The sequence below is a fragment of the Entelurus aequoreus genome, linkage group LG23, assembly GCF_033978785.1.
Source record: "Entelurus aequoreus isolate RoL-2023_Sb linkage group LG23, RoL_Eaeq_v1.1, whole genome shotgun sequence".
NCBI lineage: Eukaryota > Metazoa > Chordata > Actinopteri > Syngnathiformes > Syngnathidae > Entelurus > Entelurus aequoreus.
In genome coordinates this window covers 3,231,632-3,246,631 of record NC_084753.1, presented here as the reverse complement: position 1 = coordinate 3,246,631, position 15,000 = coordinate 3,231,632, and the positions used below count along the sequence as shown (strand labels likewise).

Here is a 15,000-nt window from a genome sequence, read left to right as displayed (position 1 = left end):
TCCAATATCGGGAGGTGGGGGGGGGGGCTTGGTCGGGGGTGGGGGTGTTGGGGGCGGGGGGCGTGGTTATTTACAGCTAGAATTCACCAACTCGAGTATTTCATATATATTTCATATATATATATATATATATATATATATATATGTGTGTGTATGAAATACTTGACTTTCAGTGAATTCTAGCTATATATATATATTTTTTTATTTTTATTTTTTATTTTTATTTTATTTACATAGAAAAAAAATAAAATACTTGAATTTCAGTGTTCCAGTGGCTATCCAATAGATGGCAGTATTGTCCTGTTTAACTTCTCCGTTCATGATGAGTATATCATTTCGGCCGCCATGTCTGTAATTTCCTCGTTCTTCTGCTTCGTCTCCTTGTTGTGTGCGCAGTTGTGCACTCTATAAAAGCCCTAGATGTTATGACGTCTTTGGGCAGGCAAGCTGTTTTATATTGTGGGAAAGCGGACGTGAGAACAGGCTGTCCCCACTCAGTCTCAGGTCCGCATTGAGCTGGAGGGGGCGTGGCCTCCAGCCCCGGCTGAATACCGGGAGTTTGTCGGGAGAAAATCTCTGCCGGGAGGTTGTCGGGAGAGGCGCTGAATATCGGGATTCTCCCGCTAAAAACGGGAGGGTTGGCAAGTATGGGCTGTGGGAACACAGACTGTGGTGATTTCTGAACTGAATCGCAAGATGAATCACATCATGGAGAAGCTTGCTGAAAAGGAAAATGAAATATGAGAGCAGCCAGCATGGACGAATAGAACAGACAAGTCATTGTATTGTCTGCTCGCGGAAAACCAACATCCTAATCTACGAATTGACTCCCTCGAATGGCCTTGACGCTGTGAACAGGAACAGGCTGTTCTGAAAACACCCCCGAGGACACCTCAATGATGGACGCTTTTGACCTCCCTCCCTATTTATCTGGCACAAGTGGAAAGCCGGTCCCTGAAAATTATTTGCCTACAATAAACCGGTCCGTGGTGCAAAAAAGGTTGGGGACCACTGATCTGGCGGATTGGTAACTGCTGAAGTTGTGCATTCATGTGAATTGAGCACAGCGTTTACTTACATGACACATTCCAAACAACCTTCATTAGTCATGGTGCAGAAACATTTTTTTTGCAACCAGCATAACAAGTTGACAGACATGGTCGCACATAACACAACCTGTTCACTGAACTTTGTGGATATTTTAAAAAAAAAAAGTCAGATCAACATAAAAAATTCCAAATTACACCCATTAGAATCCATTACAATGCATGATGGGAAAAATTGCAAAACACTCCACACTCCTCCATGTTTGGTACATTTTAGCTGCTTGATATTTGTTATTGATTACAAAACTTTAAGGAGGTCAATCAATCAATCAATCAATGTTTATTTATATAGCCCTAAATCACAAGTGTCTCAAAGGGCTGTACAAGCCACAACGACATCCTCGGTACAGAGCCCACATACGGTCCTCACTTAAGTAAAAAATGTAGTAGTTGAATTTTTTTTAGCCCAATGTGGTCAAAAAGTTTGGACACCCCTGGTCTATACATATATATGTGTACATTTTATATTAGAGATGTCCGATAATATCGGACTGACGATATTATCGGCCGATAAATGCTTTAAAATGTAATATCGGAAATTATTGGTATCGGTATCGGTTTCAAAAGGTTACATTTATGACTTTTTAAAACGCTGCTGTGTACACGGACGTAGGGAGAAGTACAGAGCGCCAATAAACCTTAAAGGCACCGCCTTTGCGTGCCGGCCCAGTCACATATCTACGGCTTTTCATACACACAAGTGAATGCAAGGCATACTTGGTCAACAGCCATACAGGTCACACTGAGGGTGACCGTATAAACAACTTTAACACTGTTACAAATATGCGCCACATTGTGAACCCACACCAAACAAGAATGACAAACACATTTCGGGAGAACATCCGAAACACATCAGAACAAATACCGAGAACCCCTTGCAGCACTAACTCTTCCGGGACGCTACAATATACACCCCCGCTACCCCCTTCCCCCAACCTCAGCCCCGCCCCCCAACCCCGCCCACCTCAACCTCCTCCCAAATTCCAAGCTGCTGTTTTGAGGCATGTTAAAAAGAATAATGCACTTTGTGACTTCAATAATAAATATGGCAGTGCCATGTTGGCATTTTTTTCCGTAACTCGAGTTGATTTATTTTGGAAAACCTTGTTACATTGTTTAATGCATCCAGCGGGGCATCACAATAAAATTAGGCATAATAATGTGTTAATTCCACGACTGTATATATCGGTATCGGTTGATATCGGAATCGGTAATTAAGAGTTGGACAATATCGGATATCGGCAAAAAAGCCATTATCGGACATTTCTATTTTATATTAATATAATGGATATATTAATATCACCACCCTGCTCAGTGGCCTTGTGGTTAAGAGTGTTGGTTCGCTGTCTTTAGCTTCAAACGGCAAAAAGAAATCAATTTGAACAAAATTAATAATAAATAAAAGTACTATACAAGTTTTTAAAATGAAATTAAAATGGAGCTTCACCACTTGAGTCATAATTTTTGCGTTTAAGAAACCCCTTTACTGCATGACTTTAAGCTCCAGACTTCTTCAGAAGTCTGGAGCTTAAAGTCGTGAGTTCAAACCCCGGTCGAGTCATCCGACAAGTCGAAGACTATGAAAATGAGACCCATTACCTCCCTGCTTGGCACTCAGCATCAAGGAAAAATGATTCCCGAGCGCGGCCACCGCTGCTGCTCACTGCTCCCCTCATCTCCCAGGAGGTGAACAAGGGGATGGGTCAAATGCAGAGGACAAATTTCACCACACCTACTGTGTGTGTGTGTGTGTGTGTGTGTGTGTGTGTGTGTGTGTGTGTGTGTGTGTGTGTGTGTGTGTGTGTGTGTGTGTGTGTGTGTGTGTGTGTGTGTGTGTGTGTGTGTGTGTGTGTGTGTGTGTGTGTGACAATCATTGGTACTTTAACTTTATCTTAATATATAATTAGTATAATTGGATATTAAGAGTATGTGATAGTTTGACTCCTTCCTTGTTTACTTCCGTGACCACCTCCTAAACATTTTGTAATCAATCAGAAATATCAAGCAGCTAAAATGCGTCCAACATGGAAAAGTGTGGAGAGTGTTTTGTATTTTTCCCATCATGCTTTGTAATGCATTTAAATGGGTGTAATTTCATTGTTTTTAATTGCGTTTGGACGTTTTTTTTATAGTATCCACAAAGTTCAGTGAGCAGGTTGTGTTATGTTGACTTTTTGTGTTGGTTGCAGTTTTCTTTTGCACCATGACTAGGGAAGGTTGTTTGGATTGTGTCGTACAAGTAAATTCTGTGCTATATTCACCTCAAAGCACAAGTCATTCTTAGCCACATTGGGGACGACGTGTTGCAGTTGGGAGAGTGGCCGTACCAGCAACCTGAGAGTTCCTGGTTCGATCCCCACCTTCTACCAACCTCGTCACGGCCGTTGTGTCTTTGACTTCACCCTTGCTCCTGATGGGTCGTGGTTAGGGCCTTGCATGGCAGCTCCCGCCCTCAGTGTGTGAATGGGTGAATGTGGAAATAGTGTCAAAGCGCTTTGAGTACCTTGAAGGTAGAAAATCGCTATACAAGTATAACACATTTACCCGTTTGTTTCCATTTCTAATATGTAGTTTCCCAAAACCAACCACGAATGCACACACAGCGTTGAGCATTTGATTGATTGATTGAGACTTTTATTAGTAGATTGCACAGTACAGTACATATTCCGTACAATTGACCACTAAATGGTAACACCCCAATACGTTTTTCAACTTGTTTAAGTCGGGGTCCACGTTAATCAATTAATGGTAATTCATGGCATCTCCATGTGAGGCAGGCCCCTTCTTTGGCTATTTTTAAGACCCTTCTTAAAACCCATTTTTATTCACTGGCTTTTAACCCAGCATGAGACTTTAAACTGTTTTTAACTTTTTTAACTGTTCTTAACTTTTTAACTGCTTTTTATCTAACAAATTGTTCTTAGGGTAATTTGTATTTGCTTTTTCAATGTGTATTTTACTTCTGTTTTAAATGTTATTTTTTAGTCTGTCCTTTGCCTCTATTTCAGTGGTTCTTAACCTTGTTGGAGGTACCGAACCCCACCAGTTTCATATACGCATTCACCGAACCCTTCTTTAGTGAAAAATAAAATGGTTTTTTTTTTTTCAAATTCAAGACAAAGTTATATGTTTTTGGTAACACTTTAGTATTGGGAACATATTCTAAGTAACAAAGACTTAATTTAGAGTTATTTGGTTAGGGTTAGGGTTAGAGGGTTAGGGTTATAATAAGGTCATGCCGAATAAGGCATTAATAAGTACTTAATAATGACTATTTAAGAGCCAATATGTTACTAATTTGCATGTTAATAAGCAACTAATTAATGGTGAATATGTTCCCCATTCTAAAGTGTTACCATGTTTTTTTTACTGATGCACAAAATGAACCGTGCATGAACATCACCTTGTTCAAAGAACAAAACCAACACAGTGCATAAACTCACAACAAATGACACACCTGCAAATCAGTGTGACTTCTGCTGTTGCCGTGTCCGTAATACGCCGATAGGGAGAAGTTTTTATTTACACGATGACTCGGGTGTGTTTCGACCTCCGCCGAACCCCTGAGGCCGACTCACCGAACCCCTAGGGTTCGATCGAGCCCAGGTTAAGAACCACTGCTCTATTTCTTTGTGGTGTACAGCCCTTTGTTCTTCAAGTGGGGTTGTTTTTAAAGGGCTTTATAAATACAGTTGGTATGGTATGGTATGGTATGGTATCTTTCAATGCTGCGACTGGAACTAAAGCGTGTGCCCTTCACTTGAGATACTCACATGTGGGTGATCTTCTCTAGGCCGTGAAACGAGTGTCTTTCCAGCCTTTGTAGGGTGACATCCACCGATATATATCTGCAAGAAATGATCACAGTCGTTCTGTTCTGAGAAGGAAGGGGATTCCTACGGCCCCAGTTTACCTGACACATGAAACGTGAGGCATTTGGGGGAGGTGCACTAGTCACACTGCAAAAACTGAAATCTAAGTAAGATTAAATATCTCAAATAAGGGTGATATTTGCTTATTTTCTGTCTGATAAGATCATTATTTTCACTAAGCAGATTTTATGTTAGTGTTTTACGTGTTTTAAGTGTTTTGCTCCTAAATGATCTCAGTAAGATATTACAGCTTGTTGCTGAGATGTTATGACCTATATTGAGTAAAACATGCTTGAAACTAGAATATCAACTGCTGCAAAGCTGTGTCATTAACAATCACAAGTATAAAACTACTTTTTTAAAGTAATAATTTCTCATTTCAAGCATGAAAAAAAAATCATGACTTTGACACAATTGTGTCTCATAATTAAAACAGATGACAGCCAAATGGACTTTGCTGTTTTATTTTCAATGAAACAATAGAAAATAGGTACTCATATAGTAGTACAGTTGGCACAGTACAGCAAACTGACAGTTAATATTTAAACATTTAACATTTCTAACAATTTTGAACAGAAAAGATTCATGCACATTCAGATAAATTCTTCAAAATTACAATTAAAAACATTTGGGCCGGGGGCGGGGCTGTATATATGCGCACTAATTGACTGAAAGAGCACGCATTTGGCGCGATGATGTCATGTTGTCGATGGAAAAATGCATTTTCAGACCATATGATTTGCCTGAGCGGCTAGGAGACCCCAAGAGTAACAAGCGGTTGCCTTGTTGCCTTTCCATTAAGAACAATAAACTACTTTTTAGTATAAATTGTCTGGTTTCAAGAAATGTAATGCCGAGCGCATATCATTATGTCAAGATAATGGCACTAGCATTTACTTCATTTAAGAATATTTTTCAACATATTGAGCAAAAAGGTTGTTTTTTTTTCTACCAAGAAAAGTGCACTTGTTATTAGTGAGTATATACTTATTTTAAAGTATTTTTGGGTTCATTGAGGTTAGCTAATTTGACTTGTTTTGGAAAGTCTTGACATGCCAAATTTTCTTGTTCTGTTGGTAGATAATTTTGCTTGGAAATAAAATACCCCTAATTTTTTATTTATTTTTTCTTATTTTTGAACACTGACTTTTTGCAGTGCACTTCAGCCGCGAGATGGCAGTAGAGTGTTGACTATTTCAAAATGTGTTTGGTGGCAATTCCTACTTTGACCCCGGCGTGAGTTGCTCTGTAGAGTGACACTTTTCATCATTTTCAGCAGACTGCATTGCAGACTGCTCCTCTAACGGGAGATCCACCCAGGACTGGGGCCATATGAATCTCTTCCCTACTGTAATAACGTAAAGTATTTTTGAAGTTGTGTGTGTGTGTGTGCAGGTTTTAAAACCGACAACCTTTTCCCCAGTTATTGAGCCGACTTTGTCTAAGCCTTTAAAATGAGTGGCCATTTTACAGGCATGTGGTGAATGCATAAACAGTCCGCTCCAATTTGTCATTGCAAGCAACTACTTTCTTTAAAGGCCTACTGAAATTTTTTTTAAAAATTTAAACGGGAATAGCAGATCCATTCTATGTGTCATACTTGATCATTTCGCGATATTGCCATATTTTTGCTGAAAGGATTTAGTAGAGAAAATCGACAATAAAGTTTGCAACTTTTGCTCGCTAATAAAAAAAAGCCTTGCCTGTACCAGAAGTAGGAGCTGGTATTCCTCACAATTCCCCGTTGTTTACAATGGAGCGAGAGAGATTCGGACCGAGAAAGTGACGATTACCCCATTAATTTGAGCGAGGATGAAAGATTCGTAAATGAGGAACGTTACAGTGAATGACTTGAGAGGCAGCGATGGACGTATCTTTTTTCGCTCTGACCGTAACTTAGGTACAAGCTGGCTCATTGGATTCCACACTCTCTCCTTTTTCTATTGTAGATCACAGATTTGTATTTTAAACCACCTCGGATACTATATCCTCTTGAAAATGAGAGTCGAGAACGCGAAATGGACATTCAGTGCCTTTTATCTCCACGACAATAAATCGGCGAAATGCTTTAGCTACGAGCTAACGTGATAGCATCTTGCTTTAACTGCATATAGAAACAAAAGAAATAAACCCCTGACTGGAAGGATAGATAGAAAATCAACAATACTATTAAACCGTGGACATGTAAATACACGGTTAATGCTTTCCAGGCTGGCGAAGGTTAACAATGCTGTGCTAACGACGCCAACTTAGCAACCGGACTGCACAGAGCTATGCTAAAAACATTAGCTCTCCACCTACGCCAGCCAGCCCTGATTTGCTCATCAACACCCGTGCTCACCTGCGTTCCAGCGATCGGCAGAAGGACGAAGGACTTCACCCGATGCGTTTGGCGGCCCAGAGACGTAGGAAGTCAAGGTGAGGTCGGCGGCTAGCGCGGCTAGCGCGGCTAGCGCTCCAACAAAGTCCTCCTGGTTGTGTTGCTGTAGTCCGCTGCTAATACACCGATCCCACCTACAACTGTCTTCTTTGCAGCCTTCATTGTTCATTAAAAAAATTGCACAAGATGTCCAGAATACTGTGGGATTATGAAATGAAAACAGAGCTTTTTGTGTAGGATTCTACGGGGTACCATAACTTCCGTTACTCTGACTTCGTCACGCGCATACGTCATCATACCGCGACGTTTCAGCCGGATATTTCCCGGGAAGTTTTAAATGTCACTTTATAAGTTAACCCGGCCGTATTGGCATGTGTTGCAATGTTAAGATTTCATCATTGATATATAAACTATCAGACTGCGTGGTCGGTAGTAGTGGCTTTCAGTAGGCCTTTAAATAAACCTCTGGACTGGACGGTTTTAAGTGATTCAAATGAGTTTGTTGTGGTATATTTTTAACTGTGTTGAGATTTAAGACTGAAACTAAAACTAAAAAAAAAACACACTAAAGAAAAGGACAGGAGGATATCTCAAATATCAACACTGAATTAGTAATCTCTCTCTCGATTTTAGCATTCCGCGTTGTCCCCCACGCCAGAGTCTCACCAGTGTCCCGTGGCGCTGATAATGTTGAAGATGAAGGGCATCAACAGAGCTTGCTGCTAATGGCGGCCTTGTTATTTGCACCGGGTTGGGGCGGCATAGCTCGGTTGCTAGAGTGGCCGTGCCAGCAACTTGAGGGTTCCGGGTTCGATTCCCACATCCTAGTCTCTGCCGTCGTGTCCTTGGGCAAGACACTTTACCCACCTGCTCTTAGTGCCACCCCAACTGGTTTAAATGTAACTTAGATATTGGGTTTCACTATGTAAAGCGCTTTGAGTCACTAGAGAAAAGCGCTATATAAATATAATTCACTTCACTTCATAAGGCGCACTGTTGATTTTTGAGAAAATGAAATGATTTTAAGAGCAAAAAATAAGGTAACAGAAAATTAGACAAATACTCCACTGTGATAAACATAAGACTTAATTACAACTTAATTCAACACCTAATTAAGCCAAAACTACGTAAAATATGCTTTAAAAATATTTGAAGTGTGAAAAGGGCTTAATAGATAAACTTGGTATGGTAAATCTGCAAAAGAAGACACTCATGAAAAACACATTTGCATACAATTATGCCTTTTGGCAAGGATTGGCTCCACTTTGGTCATCATTTTTGCGCTTAAAGAAACTTCTCCATGACTTTTAGCCCAGGCTTCTTCTGAATGTTCGAGTTTGTCATGCGTCACTCAGTTATACTTGCCAACTTTGAGACCTCCGAATTCGGGAGATGGGGGTCCGGGGGCGGGGTTAAGGGGGGAGGAGTATGTTTATAGCTAGAATTCACTGAAATTCAAGTACTTCTTTTATACACTACCGTTCTAAAGTTTGGGGTCACCCAAACAATTTAGTGGAATAGCCTTCATTTCTAACAACAAGAATAGACTGTCGAGTTTCAGATGAAAGTTCTCTTTTTCTGGCCATTTTGAGCGTTTAATTGACCCCACAAATGTGATGTTCCAGAAACTCAATCTGCTCAAAGGAAGGTCAGTTTTGTACCTTCCGTAACGAGCTAAACTGTTTTCAGATGTGTGAACATGATTGCACAAGGGTTTTCTAATCATCAATTAGCCTTCTGAGCCAATGAGCAAACACATTGTACCATTAGAACACTGGAGTGATAGTTGCTGGAAATGGGCCTCTATACACCTATGTAGATATTGCACCAAAAACCAGACATTTGCAGCTAAAATAGTAATTTACCACATTAGCAATGTGTAGAGTGTATTTCTTTAAAGTTAAGACTCGTTTAAAGTTATCTTCATTGAAAATAAGGACATTTCAATAAATACTTGACTTTCAGTGAATTCTAGCTATATATATATATAGATAAAAGAAATACTTGAATTTCAGTGTTCATTTATTTACACATATACACACACATAAAAGTCTGATCTACAAAATGTGCAGGCATTCCCCTTCGAGCTGTCCTGGATGAACTAAAATTATTTTTTCCAATCATTTTGGAACTTGCAAGCGTATTTCTTCTTCTTACTCGTCGTCGCCATGTCTCTTCTTCGTTCTTCTGCTTCGTCTCTGTTATGTTTTTGGACAATACTACTTGCCGTAGTTTTGAAGCAATGCATGATGGGAATCCGGATGTTGTGTGTCAGTGTATTAACGTGCCGGCTGGAGTAAACACACGCTGAGAAACAGCTCCGTGCTTGCCTACTTTATGGGTTACAGATAAACCTATGGATAACGGAGACGTATATAATAGTCTCCTTTTCAGGTGAGAGAGGACGCTAAAGGCAGTGCCTTTAAGGCACGCCCCCAATATTGTTGTCCGGGTAGAAATCGGGAGAAATTCGGGAGAATGGTTGCCCCGGGAGATTTTCGGGAGGGGCACTGAAATTCGTGAGTGTCCCGGGAAAGTCGGGAGGGTTGGCAAGTATGCTCTCAGTTGAGTGGCTACCGCTTTAGTGCAGTGTTTCTTCACCATAAGGCCGGGGCCCATTGTTGGGCCGCCAGCTGTGGTCCGTATGGGCCGTAGCGTTACCAGCTGTGATGCACGTTTCCACCACGTGTAGCAGTACAAACAGAATAAGTTAAAGTTAAAGTACCACTGATAGTCACACACACTCTAGGTGTGGTGAAATTACCCTCTGCATTTGACCCATCCCCTTGTTCCACCCCCTGGGAGGTGAGGGGAGCAGTGAGCAGCAGCGGTGGCCGCGCTCGGGAATCATTTTGGTGATTTAACCCCCAATTCCAACCCTTGATGCTGAGTGCCAAGCAGCGAGGTAATGGGTCCCGTTTTCATAGTCTTCCGTATGACTCGGCCGGGGTTTGAACTCACGACCTACCGATCTCTGGGCGGACTTCTGAAGAAGTCTGGAGATTAAAGTCATACACTAAGGAGGTTTCTTAAACGCAAAAATGATGACTCAAGTGGTGAAGATCCATTTTAATTTCATTTAAAAACTCGTATATTACTTTTATTTATTATTAATTTTGTTCAAATTGATTTATTTTTGCCGTTTGAAGCTAAAGACAGCAAATTTTCTCAAGCGCATTTTCATTTCATTGACATTTTAGTGAAGAAACATAGCATACATTATCATTTATTATTAATTTAGTTGGATTTTATTTATTTTAGCACTGCATACATTTTTTTTCCACCAGTTTTTATGAGTCCTATTTTTGATCATTTATTTTTTCAATCAGCCTGACCTAAGCCTTAATAATAATCTTTGTGATTAACACACGTTTTCATATAATTTGACTAGGTTGAAAACTATAAGTAGGTTGAATATAATTATTGAATATTCAGTGTTAATATTTGAGTGGGCCCCGTGCCCCTCTGTAGTAGAAAAAGGTCTAAAAGGTTAAGAACCCCTGCTTGAGTGCACCCTACTCAGTGGTTAGAGTGTCTGCCCTGAGATCGGTAGGTTGTGAGTTCAAACCCCGGCCGAGTCATACCAAAGACTATAAAAATGGGACCCATTACCTCCCCAAAAATGATTCCCAGGCACGGCCATCGCTGCTGCCCACTGCTCCCCTCACATACCAGGGGGTGAACAAGGGGATGGGTCAAATGCAGAGGACAAATTTCACCACACCTAGTGTGTGTGTGACAATCATTGGTACTTTAACTTTAACTTTAACCCAAGTTGTGAACATGCGCCCGCCAGTCCCATTGTTGGGCTGCGGCCCTATGGTTAGGAAACACTGCTTTAGACGACTGCAAAAAGTCACTGTTTTGATGCCTTTCACAAATTTTATCAATGGAGGTGCAAAAAAAAAAAAAAAAGTGTACCAAATCCTTAAGGATCCAGGAACTTACTTTCACTACAAAAAAAATGTGGTTTCTGTATCGCTTAAGCTAGGGCCACTATGGAATGTTTTGGATAATGGGATAACAGAAAACTCCCTTCTCACATGACTTGGTGCAGACAGTTTAAGTGTTCAGTATATTTGACTACACTTCTCCACAGGGAGCCCCCCTTCACCCCTTAAAGCTTGGCAGCGGTGCAAGGCGCACCATTGGTGTGTGAGGAATGTATTAACGCTTCCAGCTGTGCAGCCCGGGGTGATAGTCAGCGGAGAGAGGATCCTCGGTTTGAGCGCGAGGCGGAGAGCAAAGGAGAAAGGGTGAGCCAGTGTCAAGAGCGAGGAGATGCAGCCGTACGGGAACAGGTGGAGAGGGCGGAGGTCTTTACTCACATACGCGAGATGTTGACCACGTCGGCAAAAGCATCTGACGGCACCGAGGACAAGCGCGTCTCGAAAAGCCATCTGCTTGGAAAGGAAGGAGAGTTGGAAAAAAAAACAAACATTGGAGTAGTCACAGACATGGAGGAGGTCGAGATAGGTGCATGTCTGTCCAGTCGTCGTGTCCATAATGCCGTGCTATCTGAGGGAAGTACGTCTCAAGATGACACAGTAGAGCCAGTTTGTCCCCGCTAATCAGTAAAGGTTTTTAAAAATATAAATACTGTTAAATACATACATACAAAGTCAGTTAATATGCATATATACAGTCACGATCAAAAGTTTACATACACTTGTAAAGAACATAATGTCATGGCTGTCTTGAGTTTACAATAATTTGTACAACTCTTATTTTTTTGTGATAGAGTGATGGCAGCAAATTCTTGTTGGTCACAAAAAACATTCATGAAGTTTGGTTCTTTTATGAATTTATTATGGGTCTACTGAAAATGTGAGCAAATCTGCTGGGTCAAAAGTATACATACAGCAATGTTAATATTTGCTTACATGTCCCTTGGCAAGTTTCACTGCAATAAGGCACTTTTTGGTAGCCATCCACAAGCTTCTGCTTGAATGTTTGACCACTCCTCTTGACAACATTGGTGCAGTTCAGCTAAATGTGTTGGTTTTCTGACATGGACTTGTTTCTTCAGCATTGTCCACACGTTTAAGTCAGGACTTTGGTAAAGGCCATTCTAAAACCTTCATTCTAGCCTGATTTATCCATTTATTTACCACTTTTGACATGTGTTTGGGGTCATTGTCCTGTTGGAACACCCAACTGCTCCCAAGACCTGAAGATTTTAGGTTGTCCTGAAGAATTTGGAGGTAATCCTCCTTTTTCATTGTCCCATTTTCTCTATGCAAAGCACCAGTTCCATTGGCAGCAAAGCAGGCCCAGAGCACAATACTACCACCACCATGCTTGACGGTAGACATGGTGTTCCTGGGATTAAAGTCCTCACCTTTTCACCTCCAAACATATTGCTGGGTATTGTGGCCAAACAGTTCCATTTTTGTTTAAACTGACCACAGAATTTTCTTCCAGAAGGTCTTATTTTTGTCCATTTGCAATGTGCTACAGCCATTAAATTCTAAGTTAATGATTATTTGCAAAAAAAAATTTAGTTTCTCAGTTTGAACATTAAATATTTTGTCTTTGCAGTCTATTCAATTGAATATAAGTCGAAAAGGATTTGCAAATCATTGTATTCTGTTTCTATGTACGATTTACACAACGTGCCAACTTCACTGGTTTCGAGTTATTTATTTGATTTGAAATTTTCGGGACTTATGCAGACCCCAAATGCTCAACAGCAGGTAGCAAAAGTTGGTTTTGCATAATGGGGCCCCTTCAAAGAACTAATAATCTTTAGGGTCAACCCATCTCTAAGTATCTTAGAGATAATTATTAAATATGAATACATTCAAGAGTAAGAATTCAGTGTCAATACTTGAGAAGGCCCCTGGCTCCTTTGTTGTGGAAAAGTTGGACCCCGAGGTCAAAAAGGTTTAAAACCCCTGGTTTAGTGGATGTCGAAAAACAATACTTTGAAAAACTCATACACAGCGACACAAAGCAGACCTTGGCACACCTATTTTACCCGCCCGTCACGAGAGCCTCGGCACAAAACCAAACAACCAGCATGAAAAACCAATGAGCCCATCTCGCCGGCTTAAGGGGAAAATTGCACCCTCAATTTGTCTTTTTGGATCGAAACCCGAGAAAACAAACAGGTTGGGGATTGGTTTTGAAGTAGGGCAGACGCCACATGATTCATCGCCGTGTCAGCAGAACTGACAACAGTTCGCCCCGGGCTCTTATTTTGACATGTAATGATTGGAGATTGCTGAGATTCATTGAAAACACGTCTTGAACCTTTTGAATAAAGCAACACTATGTCATAGTTGTACCTTAAAATAGCTGATGGCTCACTAGTGTGTCTTGTCATGACATCATCTACTTTCCTGGTCCATACACTTTTGTTTGTTTATTTAGTTTAGGTTCGAACACAATAAACCATTTACACAATTCAAACAAGTACGCATCTCCAATACGGTGTATTCAGCTGCAAAATAAAATAGAGGAAATATTTAAAGAAAAAATCAAAAGGAACATGGTGAGACTCCGGAAAAGGAGCAAGAAGAAGCATAATGTTGTATTGTCCTGCCCCATCATTCAAATAATCGAATAATAAGAATCAGTACAATTATTGTAAATTCCGGACTATAATCCGCTACTTTTTTCTCACACTTTGAACTCTGCGGCTTATAAGAAAGTGTGGCTAGTTTGCAGATTTTTCTTCGCTGATGGCCATAATAAAACGTTTTTTTAAAATACACTGAGAATGTGTTTTAGTGTTTGTGCTATGGCGCCCACTTTTGGACAAGTTCGCTCACTGCAGGTGTTGCATTGTCCTTCCATTTACCGGCAATACTTTCAACAGGAAGTAAAAGCCATCCATAGCGTTTCTACTCGTATGGATTCTTCATTCATCACTCCCAGCAACGTTTGTAAGTTTTTTTGCCGGATGGGGGGGGACGGCGTGGCTTGGTTGGGAGAATGGCCGTGCCAGCAACCCGAGGGTTCCTGGTTCGATCCCCGACCTCTACCACCTTAGTCACGTATGTTGTGTCCTTGAGCAAGACACTTCACCCATGCTCCTGATGGGTCGTGGTTAGCGCCTTGCATGGCAGCTCCCGCCATCAGTGTGTGAAAGGGTGAATGTGGAAATAGTGTCAAAGCGCTTTGAGTACCTTGAAGCTAGAAAGGCGCTATTCAAGTATAACACGTTTGTCTTACAAAAGAAGGCTAAGCTATCTACACAACACATCTACCATTTTCGCAAGAGTACACCTTTGACTCATTTAACTTGGTACCTGACACATGCTGATGTTAGCATTTCAGTTTGGCTCGCGGAATTGCACATATTCTAAATACATGTTGTAGTTCCTGCTTTGACTACACAAGAAACAAACCTAAGTTTTGATTAGACAGTTGACGTACGCTTGTCAGTGCTGCTCGGAGACAAATCTGATTGGCGAAAATTACGCTTCCATCCATTTTCTACCGCTTGTCCCTTTTGGGATCGCGGGGGGTGCTGGAGCCTATCCCAGCTGCATTCGGGCGGAAAGCGGGGTACACCCTGGACAAGTCGCCACCTCATCATATGGCCAACACAGATAGACAGACAACATTCACACACTAGGGCCAATTTAGCCAAAATTACGCTAATTGCCCAAAATGTTTGCGGCAATTGGTTGAA

At 41.0% G+C, this 15,000-nt stretch overlaps 2 protein-coding genes across 8 annotated transcripts in view; one reads left to right on the top strand and one right to left on the bottom strand.

The window, feature by feature from the left end:
• Positions 1 to 15,000, top strand: part of LOC133640777 (major histocompatibility complex class I-related gene protein-like) — a 100,622-nt gene that overhangs the window by 50,726 nt on the left and 34,896 nt on the right. The gene's annotated exons all lie outside the window — the stretch shown is intronic.
• The window catches only part of tshr (thyroid stimulating hormone receptor), a 65,375-nt gene that overhangs the window by 42,671 nt on the left and 7,704 nt on the right, over positions 1 to 15,000 (bottom strand). The window contains exons 2-3 of the mRNA XM_062034392.1: positions 11,687 to 11,758; positions 4,880 to 4,954 (exon numbers count right to left, since the gene is read on the bottom strand). Of these exons, the coding sequence (XP_061890376.1) occupies positions 4,880 to 4,954; positions 11,687 to 11,758 (147 nt within the window). The remainder of the gene's footprint in view (positions 1 to 4,879; positions 4,955 to 11,686; positions 11,759 to 15,000) is intronic.